General features: G+C 50.7%; 1 protein-coding gene across 3 annotated transcripts in view; it reads left to right on the top strand.

Annotated features, from left to right (window-relative positions):
- The window catches only part of EWSR1 (EWS RNA binding protein 1), a 129,996-nt gene that overhangs the window by 43,240 nt on the left and 71,768 nt on the right, over window positions 1-14,988 (top strand). For all 3 annotated transcript variants that reach the window (XM_075319983.1, XM_075319982.1, XM_075319984.1), the window contains exons 5-6: window positions 961-1,147; window positions 2,510-2,677. In XM_075319983.1, coding sequence (XP_075176098.1) covers window positions 961-1,147; window positions 2,510-2,677 — 355 coding nt within the window. The remainder of the gene's footprint in view (window positions 1-960; window positions 1,148-2,509; window positions 2,678-14,988) is intronic.

Genomic DNA, 14,988 nt, shown 5'->3' with positions numbered 1-14,988 from the left:
GGGAGCCAGAGAGCGCATGCGCAGCAAAATCCTACGGATTGCGTTGCTCAAAAAACGTTACAGGCTGCATTGTTCCCGCCCGGCGGTCAGTTAAAAAACGGACCGCGACGCAGCTGATGCAACACAGCATCATCAGTCACAATCCGTCACTAATAGAAGTCTATGGGGAAAAACAGGATTCCTGCAAAATATTTTGCAGGATATCGTAATTCCTCAAGGCGACGGATTGTGACTGATGCAAAACAACGGAAGTGTGAACTTAGCCTAAGGAAGTGGGGTGCTCAGTTTCAGTGGGCAGAGCCGCTGAGCTCAGTGATTAGCTGTGCACTATCTACATGAGCTCATCGATGCAGGCAAAATCCAACACTGGGAACTCAGACACTCATTGCTGACTTGGGGAGAGTGAGTAAAGCATGTTAGGGGTGTTTTTTGTTTTTTTTTTTTTTTACAAACTGGGACAAATTTTCTGAAAGGTGACGACCTCTTTAGAAATAGTTTGTAGATCTTGCCAATAAATGTGCAATGATATAAATACATGATTCGTCAGCACACTGCTATTAATGAATACATTAACTCCAATATTGCTGTAAACGTACAAAATTTAAGGTATTTAAACTTTTTTTTTTTTTTTTAACAAAGGGCACAAAAGCCATCAAACCACATCAAGATGTACCATTTTTTAATATGCATGATCCCTAAACAGTTCCCTACCTCTCCATGTGCCAAACCAGGCCTCATCTTAGTGGGGAGTGAGAAGGAAACCAGATGTAGATTGCAATTAAAACCTTGTATGGGAAAGATGGGAGGATAAGGGTGTTGTCCTTCCTTTTTTGCAATAAATGTACAATGTAAAATGAAGCTTGGTAACTTGACCACTTAAAAATAATAAAATGTATGTAGCTAGAAGAAATTTGGACAGGTGGCATGTTAACATACTGTTTCTACCTTTTATGTTCTTAGGTTATACTGCTCCAGCTGCACCTCAGGCTTATAGTCAGCCAATACAGGGCTATGGAACAACAGCTTATGACAGCAGCACTGCAACCACTTCCACTACCCAAGCTTCATATGCAGCGCCATCCGCTTACACTTCCCAGCCTACATACCCTTCGTATGGGCAACAACCTGCTACCACAGCTCCAGCAAGGTAATACCAGGACGAAGACTGGCCTCTGTTAGTATTGTTGAAATGTGTGGCAATTACTCATATGGTCTTAAAGGGAACCTGTCAGGTGCAATATGCACCCAGAACCACGAGCATTTCTGGGCGCATATTGCTAATCCCTGCCTAATTGCCCCTGTATACACTAGCGTAGAGAAAGGGATCGTTAGAAAAAGGATTTCTAAAGATTTTTTTTTTAGCTTATGCTATTGAGCGCAGAGACTAGTCCCTAGGGTGTTATATCCCCCGACAAATCCGTCCACAGGGGATACTAACATGCTATTCAATGCAGTGTCACCAGCGTTCGCTGTGACCACTATTCTGAATGGCCAGCACTTCCAGTCATGCGCAGTAGACCTATCTGAAGCTGGGATGCGTACACCCGACTTCATACTGCGCATGACCGGAAGTGCCCGGTGTTCAGAAGCACTTCCGGGGCAGCTGCAGCCTGCTATTTTTTAGGCTGGGAAGGGCCAAATAACCATGGCTCTTCTTACCCTAAGAATACCAGACCACTGCTGTCCGCTGTTACCTTCTCTGGTAATCAATTTTAAAGGGGGGACCCCATATTTATTTTTTATTTTTTTATTTATTTATAGAATAGCCTGGGGTGCCCTCCGTTTTGGATTTCCAGCCAAGGTGAAGCCGCAGCAATCTGCTTTACTCTAGCTGGCTATCAAAAATAGGGAGGACCCCACTGTGTTTTTTAAAATTGTATGTTTTTGGCTAAATACAAGGCTAAACACACTTTAGTGCCACATGAAAGTCACTAAAGGGTGCCAGCGGACATTTATATGTTTTGACAGCCATCCATCCTAGCTTTTCAGGCTGTGTGCCCACGATCAGGGTTTGCAGCATTTAGGACGCAGTGTTTTCGCTGCGTCCATCATACTGCGTTGTGCAGTACAAGCGCAGTGGAAGGATTTTTAGAACTCTCCTGCCCACTGCTTCTTTTCTCCACAGCATAAACTGACCTGCGGTTTGGCTTCCTGAGCCTCAGCATGTGAATTTATGCTGCGGAGATTAGTGTTCTCCGTGAGGAGACTAGAGCTAAAGTTCCCAGCAGCCAGAACCCAGATCGCGGGCAGTTGTGTTCTCCCATGGACCATACTCATCTCCGCAGGAGGGCTGACACTGAACTAGACGCTGGATTGTGGGCACATAGCCTAAAAGTGAGAAAGTTGGCACTACAGCAATTTTTTTTTTTTTTTGAAGTAGGCCTTATTTTTTTAGGCACTTACACACAGTACAATAGTTATTTCTTCCACAATTTGAATGTGTTCAAAAATTTCCTCTGCTGATTTTTTTTTTTTCTCCCCCCTTCTCCTCCTCTCGCTCCCTAACTAGGCCTCAAGATGGAAGCAAACCTGCAGACACTAGTCAGCCTCCTCAGAGTGCAGTCTCTTATGCCCAGACCAGCATGGGCTATAGTCAAAGTAGCTATAGTTATCCACAAGTCCCATCAAGCTACCCTATGCAGCAAGTGACTGCTCCTCCATCTTACCCACCTACAAGGTATGGTTTTCTTCATTTATGATTTAACATTGTTAAAGAAATTGTATCTTTTTTTTTTTTTTTTTTTTTTTTTAGATAGATGTTCAAGGTATACCAACTGTAGGAACTTTAAAAATATTTATATATGATCCTTTTTAAAGTGGGTTTCCCATGTACAAAGTTAAATTTAAACTATAGATCTTAATAATATTTCTTCCACAATTTGAATGTGTTCAAAAATTTCCACTGCTGAGATCTTTATAAATGTGCCCATGTTATGTACTGTGTAATGGCCGTGTCTGACTGCACAGAGGTCTGTTCATCCCACATCTCCTGGACAGTGGAGGACAGAAAAGCAAGTATACCTATACCACAACTTGGGATCGTATCCGATTTTTCTTTTTGAGAGGTAAAGAATTTCCTTGCCTGGTTTTAAAGGAAAAGAAATTTTTTAGCACTAAAGAATAGTTTGTGATCCCATGCTGTAAGGTTTGTATGCTTTATTACTTCATCCCCTGCCCAGGAGCTGTGGCATGGTCAGACATGGCTATTATACAGTACATAGAAGGGGCGCATTTATATGATTATCTCACACAGGAACCTATTTAAAGACATTCAGTTGTGCAACTTATTAGTCCAAGATCTATTGATTTTAAAATCAACTTTGTTCGCGGAACAACTATGGCATATAGGTATAGCTTTTTTCACAAAATGATGAAACTTGTGTTTTTTTTTTTTTTTATATAAAGAGCATCTTGAATTGTGGCTGCAGAGCTGCATAGGGGGTTTTGTTTTTTTTTTATTTCGCTTTTCAGTTTCAGAGCTATGTTTTCACCTAAACTTTCCAATTTTACTAAGACCACCTGGTTGTTACCAAAGACAACACCAACCCCCCCTCCCTCCTCTAGGGGCCTGTACTCCATCCCCTGTATGGAGTCGACCAGTCATAAGCCAGCAGCAACATACTAAGGAAAAAGAACATTCCCCCACAATAACTCAGAGCAGGTTTCTCAATAATTTACATGGAATCACAGGCTACTCTCCTCTCTACAGGTAGATCAAGGGAGCAATTACGTAGTAAACACATTTAGAGTATGTCACAAAAGTGAATAAGTATTGTGTTTTTCATGGGTCAACACTGAAGATATGACACTTAAATACAATGTAAAGTAGTCAGTGTCCAGCTTGTATAACAGTGTAAATTTGGTGTGCCCTCTAAATAACAACACACAGCCATTAAAGTAAAAACTGCTGGAAACAAATGTGAGTACATCCCGAAGTGAAAATAACAAAGTTGTGCTGAATTTACCATTTTTCCTCCCATTGTCATGTGACTTATTAGTGTTACAAGGTCTCAGGTGTGAATAGGGAGAAGCTGTTAGCCTAAGTGTGAGCGATAACTCCAAATGTATGTGCCCACGGGACTCTGTATCTGCGGATTTTTCTGCATCAAAATCCACAGCTTTCCCCCGAAATCTGCACCTTTTCATAGGTGCGGATTTGACGCAGATTTTGTGATTATTTTATTTTTTTTCTCCTCCCCCCCCCCCCCCTTCCCTCCCTTTCTCTCCTCTTCAATTGAATAGGCAAAATCCGCACGAAAATCCGCAACAATAATTGACATGCTGCAGATTTTTCCGCACGAAAAATCCGCAGCGTGGGCACAGCATTTCCCAAATGCCATAGAAATGGCTGGGGAGTAGCTGTGCTGCAGATTTCTGGAAAATCCGCGGCTTTTCCGCGATAGATCCGCTGCAAAATCCGCGCATTTTCCGCAGCGTGGGCACATAGCCTTACTGGTCACGGGAAAATAAACATGGCAACTAATAGCAAAGAATTGAGGATCAGGAAAAAAAAAATAAATTGTTGCTCCTATGTAAAAATTGCCTAGGCTCTAAGATTGTCAACAATCGGAAACTGAGCTGCAGCGTGGTGGTCAAAACCACGGTACACAGGTTCCACTCTGAATAGTCCTTGCTATGGTTAACCACAGAAGTTGAGTGCACTTGCTCAGCCTCATATCCAGAGGTTACCTCTTTCAAAATATACGTATGCGTGCTGCCAGCATTGCTACAGAGGTTAAAAGGGTAGTGGGTCAGCCTGTCAGTGGTCAGACGATGCAGAGTGCGGTGCATGGTCTGACCACTAAGTTGGTCTGCATGGCTGTTGACCAAAAAGGAATTCTCTTCTAGAGATGATGCACAAGAAAGGCCGCAGTCAGCTGAAGACAAGCAATTAAGGCCATGGATTACTGGAACAGTGTCCTGTGGTCTGATGAGACCAAGATAAATTTATTTGGTTCAAAGGGTGTCAAGCGTGTGTGGCGGTAACCAGGTGAGGATTTCAAAGAAAAGTGTGTCCTGCCTATAGTCAAGCATGCTGGTTGGAATGTCATAGTTTGGTGTTGCGTGAGTGCTGCCAGCTGTGGGGGATCTACAGCTCATTGAGGAACCATGAAGGCCAACGTGTACTGTGACATACTGAAGCAGCGCATGTTCCCCTGCCTCCAGCAACTGGGCCACAGGGAAGGACTCCAAACGCACTCCAAGACTATTACTGCCTTGCTAAAGAAACTGAGGGTAAAGGTGCTAGATCTAAACCCTTTTGGGGCATCCTCAAATGGAAAGTGGATTAGAGCAAGGTCTCAAACATCCACCAGCTCAGTGATGTAGTCATGGAGGATCTCAGGGGCTTCTGTGAAGGTCTAGTGAACTCCATGCCCAAAAGAGTTAAGGCGGTGTTTGGAATTTAATGGTTGTCACCCACAATATTTACACTTTAGGCACAATTTGGCCACTTTCACTTAGGGGTGTACTCTTTTGTTGCCAGTGGTTTAAACATTAATGGCTGTGTTGAGTTTAAAGGGAGCCAAACTTACTATTTCTTTGTCGCTCCATTGGGAGACCCAGACAATTGGGTGTATAGCTTCTGCCTCCGGAGGCCACACAAAGTATTACACTGAAAAGTGTAACCCCTCCCCTCTGCCTATACACCCTCCCGTGCATCACGGGCTCCTCAGTTTTATGCTTTGTTTGGAAGCAGGCACACATCCACTCATGCATCTCAGATTAGTTATATCGGTTGGAAGAAAAGGACCCCCACGGGGTCCCCGGCATGTTCCCTTCTCACCCCACTATGTCGGCGGTGCTGTTAAGGTTGAGGTACCCATTGCGGGTACAAAGGCCGGAGCCTCATGCCGTTTTCCTTCACCATCCCTTAGTGGCTCTGGAGAAGTGGGATCCTGACCGGTCATCCATTCACTGGGACCGGGCTCCCTCCGCAGCCCCTGTGGGAATCTGCTGGACAGGAGTCTATTCATCCTCAGGGACCGGGCCCTGCATCTATAAGGTACTCTGTGTCCCCATGGGGACTGTGTATGGAGCGCCTTCTTCCCGGACGCTGCAGCAGCTGCTGAGTTGTGAAGACCGGCGGACTTCCGCGCCGACCACGCCTGCTTGTCGGCCGCGGTCTTAAATTTAGTCCCCGGCTTCATCGCGGCCTAGTAGCAAAAATCCCGCCCCCGGGCCTGCCTGTCAGGGGTAAGGGCGGGACGGCCGGCCTGACGTCGGCTGTGAGGGCCGGAGCATCCTGTATGTTTCCTCCCCCCTCACTGATCACTGTGGGGACCCCAGATTCCCCGCACTTTTCTAGCACCGCCCACGGCTCCACTCCTCCCCTGAGAGCTCCGGCAGCCATGTTTTTGGCATTCTGCCGGTGGAGGATTATCAGAGAAGAGCTCTGCAGCTCTGGGAGACCTAAGGCAGGGAATATGGAGGACACACACTCCGCTTTTTAGCGGTCGGTAAGCCACACCGGTCACCCGGTGCTGGTCCCCCTAGGGTGCCGGAATAGATACGTATTTATATACATATTTCTGTTCGGTCGGGCTGTATACCCCTTCCCATATACCCTCAGTGATCACTCTCCTAGGAGACAACAGCATGTCGTCCACAAGGAGCAGAGGTGCTAAGGCACAGGGTTTTTTTGCGACCTGTACCTCTTGTGCGGCTATGTTACCTGCGGGTTCCACCTACCCTCACTGTGAGCAATGCTCGACCCCCTGTTTCGCTTGCTCAGCCGGAGCCTCGGTCACTAGTGGGCCCCTCTGCTCATGTAGACCCCACTGCTCACCCTGTCCAGGCGGCAGGGACAGAGTTTGCTGCGTTTGCTGAGAAACTCTGAGTCACTTTCCCAATCCATGGCTCAGTCTATGGACAAATGGTCTGCCAAGCTGCTAGAAGCTTTGCAGTCCAGACCGGTCCTTACACAGGCCCCGGTCCCCGTTGGCTCGTCGCCTCCAGGCCCCTCTCGGTCCGCGCCGCAGCGCGCTCCCAGGTTGGGCCCTAGGTCCCACGCGGAGGAATCCTGCCCGGACCTCAGTCCCAGACCGACTAAGCGGGCTCGCTGGGAATCTTCCCCGTCTTCTTCACGCTGTTCGGGTTCCCAGCTCGAGGACTCTCTGGAGGACGAGGCGGACGTCGCAGCTCAGGGCTCTGAATCTGACGTTGCCCTCAATCTTAATACACCTGAAGGGGACGCCTTAGTAAATGATCTTTTCTTCGGCGCTCCATTGGGAGACCCAGACGATTGGGTGTATAGCACTGCCTCCGGAGGCCACACAAAGCATTACACTAAAAAGTGTAAGGCCCCTCCCCTTCTGGCTATACACCCCCCAGTGGGATCACTGGCAGCTCAGTTTTCAAGCTTTGTGCGAAGGAGGCTCACATCCACGCATAGCTCCACTGTTTAGTCAGCAGTAGCTGCTGACTATTTCGGATGGAAGAAAAGAGGGCCCATATAGGGCCCCCAGCATGCTCCCTTCTCACCCCATTTCCATTGGAGGTGTTTGTTAAGGTTGAGGTACCCATTGCGGGTACGGAGGCTGGAGCCCACATGCTGTTTTCCTTCCCCATCCCCCTGAGGGGCTCTGAGGAAGTGGCATCTTACCGGCCCCTAAGCCCTGAGGCCGGGCTCCATCCACAGACCCATAGAACCTGCTGGATATGGAGCTGGATACCATTCAGGGACAAGGCCCTGCAACATTCAGGTACTCTGTGTCCCCGTTTGGACGGCCGTGCACATTCCAGACTTGCTGGGTGCGCTAGTGCGCCGGGGACTGTAGCGCTGCGCGCTGCGGTTACAGTCACTCTGAGTGACTTTATGTATGGGGGACTGCCGCGCCGGCCCGCCCCTGGAGCGGCGGCGCGGCTGAGACTTGTAGTGCGCCGGGGACTTAGCGACGACCGTGCTTTTACGACGGCGTCGCTTATAAATTTAGTCCCCGGCTTTTGCGGCCTAGCTCCGCTTCGTTCCCCGCCCCCTCCCTGTCAATCAGGGAAGGGGAGAGACGCTGTACGATTTAGTCAGCGCCGAGGGCTGGAGTCTTATTTACATGCTCCAGCCCTCTCACTGAGCACAGTGGGGCGCAGGTTTCCCGCTCTTTGTCTGCACACGCCCAGGGCCCGCCCCCCTCCATAGGACGCCGGCAGCCATTCCTACATGCAGTCTGGCTGGAGAACGGACACAGGCTCTGGGAGACCCAGACAAGGGATTTCTGGCGACCACACACCCGCGTTAAGCGGGCGGTAAGCAGCACATTAGTGCTGGCCCCACTAGTGCCACAGTGTTATATTGGTGTACTTTTTTCTCTGTACCATATATATATATATATATATTGCACTGTAAGGTCGCTTCTTGGCTGTATACCCTATCTTGCTCTGAGGAGACGACAACATGTCATCCGCAAAACGCAAGGGTGCCAAGACACAGGCTGTATACGCTGCTTGTGGGGCTGATCTACCGGCAGGTTCCAAAGACCCCCATTGTGTGCAATGTTCAGTCCCTGTGCCACTTCGTCAGCCGGAGTCTGTGGAGGTAGTGACCCAGGCAGAGTCACCGGTGAACCCTGTCCCGGTGACGGGGACAGAGTTCGCAGTTTTTTCTGACAAGATGTCTGTCACTATGACAAAGATCCTAGAGACCTTGCAGGCCAGGCCAGTTACTCAGACCATGGACACTGCTGCGGCAACGTTCCCCGGTCCCCCCTCAGCTGGAGTTAATCCGTGCATCAAGGGGGTCCCAGGCATCTCAGGCTGAAGGCTCTGACTCAGATGACAGTCCCAGGCTGCCTAAGCGAGCTCGCTGGGAGAGACCCTCCACGTCATCACGCGGATCAGGGTCTCAGCGAGAAGAGTCTCTGCATGATGACACAGAGGAGGGTGATCAGGAGTCTAATCCCGACACCGCTCTCAATCTGGATACTCCTGATGGTGACGCCATGGTAAATGACCTTATAGCGGCCATCAATAGCCTATTGGATATCTCTCCTCCTGCCCCTTCAGCAGAGGAGGCAGCTGCACAGCAGGAGAAGTTCCATTTCAGGTATCCCAAGCCTAAACTGAGTACTTTTCTGGACCACGCTGACTTCAGAGAATCAGTCCAGAAACACCATGCTTATCCAGACAAGCGTTTCTCCAAACGTCTTAAGGATACACGTTATCCCTTTCCCCCTGACGTGGTCAAACGCTGGACCCAGTGTCCAAAGGTGGACCCCCCAATCTCCAGGCTTGCGGCTAGATCCATAGTTGCAGTGGAGGATGGGGCTTCACTTAAAGATGCCAATGACAGACAGATGGACCTTTGGTTAAAGTCTGTTTATGAAGCTATCGGCGCGTCGTTTGCTCCAGCATTCGCGGCCGTGTGGGCACTCCAAGCTATTTCGGCTGGTCTGGCACAGGTGGACTCTATCATACGTCCAGCAGTGCCGCGAGTGGCGTCCCTAACCTCGCAAATGTTTGCGACTTACGCTATCAACGCTGTCCTGGACTCTACGAGCCGTACCTCAATGGCGTCCGCCAACTCTGTGGTTTTGCGCAGAGCCTTGTGGTTAAAGGAATGGAAAGCGGATTCTGCTTCCAAAAAATATTTAACCAGCTTGCCACTATCTGTAGACAGACTGTTTGGTGAGCAATTGGCTGAAATCATCAAACAATCCAAGGGTAAAGACTCCTCCTTGCCCCAGCCCAGATCAAGCAAACCTCAACAGAGGAAGTGGCAGTCGAGGTTTCGGTCCTTTCGAGGCTCCGGAAAGACCCAATTCTCCTCGTCCAAAGGGACTCAGAAGGAGCAAAGGGGCTCAGATTCCTGGCGGGCTCACTCACGCCCCAAGAAGGCAACCGGAGGCACCGCTTCCAAGGCGGCTGCCTCATGACTTTCGGCCTCCTCCCTCCGCATCCTCGGTCGGTGGCAGGCTCTCCCGCTTTTGCGACATTTGGCTGCCACAGGTCAAAGACCGGTGGGTAACAGACATTTTGTCTCACGGGTACAGGATAGAGTTCAGTTCTCGTCCTCCGCCTCGGTTCTTCAGAACCTCCCCACATCCCGACCGAGCAGATGCCCTTCTGCAGGCGGTGTGCTCACTAAGAGCAGAAGGAGTGGTGATCCCTGTCCCTCTGCGGGAACAGGGGCAAGGTTTTTACTCCAATCTCTTTGTGGTTCCAAAAAAGGACGGCTCGTTCCGTCCTGTTCTGGACCTAAAACTGCTCAACAAGCATGTGAACGCCAGGCGGTTCCGGATGGAATCCCTCCGCTCCGTCATTGCCTCAATGTCTCAAGGAGATTTCCTTGCATCAATAGACATCAAAGATGCTTATCTCCACGTGCCGATTGCTACAGAGCACCAACGTTTTCTACGTTTCGTGATAGGAGACGACCATCTCCTGTTCGTAGCTCTGCCATTTGGTCTGGCGACAGCCCCACGGGTTTTCACCAAGGTCATGGCGGCAGTAGTAGCAGTCTTGCACTCAGGGACATTCGGTGATCCCTTACCTGGACGATCTACTTGTGAAAGCACCCTCTCAAGAGGCATGCCAACACAGCCTGAATGTTGCGCTGGAGACTCTCCAGACCTTCGGGTGGATCATCAATTTTTCAAAGTCAAATCTGTCACCGACCCAATCACTAACGTACCTTGGCATGGAGTTTCATACTCTCTCAGCGATAGTGAAGCTTCCGCTGGACAAGCAGCGGTCACTACAGACAGGGGTGCAGTCTCTTCTTCATGGTCAGTCGCACCCCTTAAGGCGCCTCATGCACTTCCTAGGGAAGATGGTGGCAGCAATGGAGGCAGTCCCGTTTGCACAGTTTCATCTGCGTCCACTTCAATGGGACATTCTCCGCCAATGGGACGGGAAGACAACTTCCCTGGACAGGAAAGTCTCCCTTTCCCAGACGGCCAAGGACTCTCTACAATGGTGGCTTCTTCCCACATCATTATCACAGGGAAGATCCTTCCTACCCCCATCCTGGGCAGTGGTCACGACAGACGCGAGTCTGTCAGGGTGGGGAGCAGTTTTTCTCCACCACAGGGCTCAAGGGACGTGGACTCAGCAGGAGTCCACCCTTCAGATCAATGTTCTGGAAATCAGGGCAGTGTATCTTGCCCTACTAGCCTTCCAGCAGTGGCTGGAAGGAAAGCAGATCCGAATTCAGTCGGACAACTCCACAGCGGTGGCATACATCAACCACCAAGGAGGGACACGCAGTCGGCAAGCCTTCCAGGAAGTCCGGCGGATTCTGATGTGGGTGGAGGACAGAGCTTCCACCATATCAGCAGTTCACATCCCGGGCGTAGAAAACTGGGAAGCAGACTTCCTCAGTCGCCAGGGCATGGACGCAGGGGAATGGTCCCTTCACCCGGACGTGTTTCAGGAAATCTGCCGCCGCTGGGGGGTGCCGGACGTCGACCTAATGGCGTCTCGACACAACAACAAGGTTCCGACCTTCATAGCGCGGTCTCGCGATCAAAGAGCTCTGGCGGCAGACGCCTTAGTGCAAGATTGGTCGCAGTTCCGGCTCCCTTATGTGTTTCCACCTCTGGCACTCTTGCCCAGAGTGCTACGCAAGATCAGATCCGATTGCGGCCGCGTCATACTCGTCGCCCCAGACTGGCCGAGGAGGTCGTGGTACCCGGATCTGTGGCACCTCACGGTCGGCCAACCGTGGGCACTACCAGACCGACCAGACTTACTGTCCCAAGGGCCGTTTTTCCATCGGAATTCTGCGGCCCTGAACCTGACTGTGTGGCCATTGAGTCCTGGATCCTAGGGTCTTCAGGATTATCACAAGGGGTCGTGGCCACCATGAGACAGGCTAGGAAGTCCACTTCTGCTAAGATCTACCACAGAACGTGGAAGATTTTCTTATCCTGGTGCTCTGCACAAGGAGTATCCCCCTGGCCATTCGCGTTACCTGTCCTTCTTTCCTTCCTGCAATCTGGGTTGGAAAAAGGCTTGTCGCTCGGCTCCCTTAAAGGGCAAGTCTCGGCACTATCCGTGTTTTTTCAGAAGCGACTAGCACGACTTTCTCAGGTGCGCACGTTTCTGCAGGGGGTTTGTCATATCGTCCCTCCGTACAGGCGGCCGTTAGATCCGTGGGATCTAAACAAGGTCCTTGTTGCTCTCCAGAAGCCGCCCTTCGAGCCTCTGAGAGATGTTTCACTTTCTCGACTCTCACAGAAAGTGGCCTTTCTGGTAGCGGTCACGTCTCTTCGGAGAGTGTCTGAACTAGCAGCGCTGTCATCTAAGGCTCCCTTCCTGGTGTTCCACCAGGACAAGGTAGTGCTGCGCCCCATTCAGGAGTTTCTCCCCAAGGTAGTATCCTCTTTTCATCTTAATCAGGATATCTCCTTGCCTTCCTTTTATCCGCATGCAGTTCATCGGTATGAAAAGGATTGACATTTGCTAGATCTAGTGAGAGCACTCAGAATCTACATTTCCCGCACGGCGCCCCTGCGCCGCTCGGATGCACTCTTTGTCCTTGTCGCTGGTAAGCGCAAAGGGTCGCAGGCTTCAAAAGCCACCCTGGCTCGATGGATCAAAGAACCAATTCTTGAAGCCTACCGTTCTGCTGGGCTTCCGGTTCCATCAGGGCTGAAGGCCCACTCAACCAGAGCCGTGGGTGCGTCCTGGGCATTACGACACCAGGCTACGGCTCAACAGGTGTGCCAGGCAGCTACCTGGTCGAGTCTGCACACTTTCACCAAACATTATCAGGTGCATACCTATGCTTCGGCGGACGCCAGCCTAGGTAGAAGAGTCCTGCAGGCGGCAGTTGCCTCCCCATAGGGGAGGGCTGTCTTTGCAGCTCTAACATAAGGTATTTCTCTACCCACCCAGGGACAGCTTTTGGACGTCCCAATCGTCTGGGTCTCCCAATGGAGCGCCGAAGAAGAAGGGAATTTTGTTACTTACCGTAAATTCCTTTTCTTCTAGCTCCTATTGGGAGACCCAGCACCCGCCCTGTTGTCCTTCGGGATTTTTGGTTGTTTTCGGGTACACATGTTGTTCATGTTCAATGGTTTTCAGTTCTCCGATGTTACTTCGGAGTGAATTTGTTTGAACCAGTTATTGGCTTTCCTCCTTCTTGCTTTAGCACTAAAACTGAGCTGCCAGTGATCCCACTGGGGGTGTATAGCCAGAAGGGGAGGGGCCTTACACTTTTTAGTGTAATGCTTTGTGTGGCCTCCGGAGGCAGTGCTATACACCCAATCGTCTGGGTCTCCCAATAGGAGCTAGAAGAAAAGGAATTTACGGTAAGTAACAAAATTCCCTTCATCTCGTCCATTAACCAGGTGTTAGATCTGTCTCCCCCCGCCTCCACCTGTAGAGGAGTCGGCTTCTCAGCAGGAGAAACGCCAGTTTCGGTTCCCCAAACGTACACTGAGTGCGTTTTTCGATCACTCTAACTTCAGAGATGCTGTCCAGAAGCCCAGAGCGGTTCCGGACAAGCGCTTTGCTAAGCGCCTTACTGACACACGTTACCCCTTCCCCTCTGACGTTGTTAAGGGTTGGGCTCAGTGTCCCAAGGTGGATCCTCCAGTCTCTAGATTGGCGGCTAGATCTGTGGTATCGGTGGCAGATGGCTCATCGCTAAAGGATGCCACTGACAGGCAGATAGAGCTCCTGGTGAAATCCATCTATGAAGCCACGGGCGCGTCTTTTGCCCCGGCCTTTGCAGCCGTGTGGGCACTACAAGCTATCTCAGCTTGTCTGGCTGAGATTAATGCAGTCACACGTAATTCTGCTCCGCAGGTTGCGTCTCTGACTTCTCAAGCGTCAGCTTTTTCTTCCTACGCCATGAACTCAGTCCTAGATTCTGCTAGCCGTACAGCGGTGGCATCCGCTAATTCTGTGGCAGTCCGCAGGGCCATGTGGCTGGGCGAATGGAAGGCTGACTCTGCCTCCAAGAGGTTCTTAACCGGTTTGCCGTTTTCTAGCGACCGATTGTTTGGCGAACGATTGGATGAGATTATTAAGGAATCCAAGGGAAAGGACTCCTCCTTACCCCAGTCCAAACCTAAGAGACCTCAGCAACGGAAAATTCAATCGAGGTTTCTGTCCTTTCGTCCCTCCGCCAAGCCCCAATCCTCTTCGTCCAGCAGGCCGGAGAAGGGCCAGAGGAACTTCTATGCGTGGCGGTCTAAGTCACGCCCCCAAAAGGCCGCCGGAGGCGCTGCCTCCAAGGCGGCCTCCTCATGACTCTCGGCATCCCCGAATTGCATCCTCGGTCGGTGGCAGGCTCTCCCGCTTTTGCGACGCCTGGTGGTCACATGTTCAAGACCGATGGGTGAGAGACATTCTGTCTCATGGTTACAGGATAGAGTTCAGCTCTCGTCCTCAGACTCGTTTCTTCAGAACCTCTCCGCCCCCCGCTCGGGCCGACGCACTTTTTCAGGCAGTGGTCACTCTGAAGACAGAGGGAGTTGTGATCCCTGTTCCCCCTCAGGAACATGGTCGCGGCTTTTACTCCAACTTGTTCGTGGTGCCAAAGAAGGACGGATCATTCCGTCCCGTTCTGGACCTCAAACTGCTCAACAGACATGTGAGCACCAGACGGTTTCGGATGGAATCTCTCCGCTCGGTCATCGCCTCGATGTCACAAGGAGACTTCCTAGCATCGATCGACATCAAGGATGCTTATCTCCATGTGCCGATCGCACCCGAACATCAACGCTTCTTGCGTTTTCGCCATCGGGGACGAGCACCTTCAGTTCGTGGCATTGCCTTTCGGCCTGGCGACAGCCCCACGGGTGTTCACCAAAGTCATGGCATCCGTTGTGGCGGTCCTACACTCTCAGGGCCACTCGGTGATTCCCTACTTAGACGACCTCCTAGTCAGGGCCCCTTCTCGGGTGGCGTGTCAACACAGCCTTACAGTCGCTCTGGCGACTCTCCAGCAGTTCGGGTGGACAATCAACTTCCCAAAATCCCAGTTGACGCCGACCCAATCACTGACTTACCTCGGGATGGAGTTTCATACACAGTCAGCGGTAG

The sequence above is a fragment of the Anomaloglossus baeobatrachus genome, chromosome 1, assembly GCF_048569485.1.
Source record: "Anomaloglossus baeobatrachus isolate aAnoBae1 chromosome 1, aAnoBae1.hap1, whole genome shotgun sequence".
Taxonomy (NCBI): domain Eukaryota; kingdom Metazoa; phylum Chordata; class Amphibia; order Anura; family Aromobatidae; genus Anomaloglossus; species Anomaloglossus baeobatrachus.
Note: the sequence above shows the minus strand (reverse complement) of the source record. Positions and strands in the feature narration are given on the sequence as shown.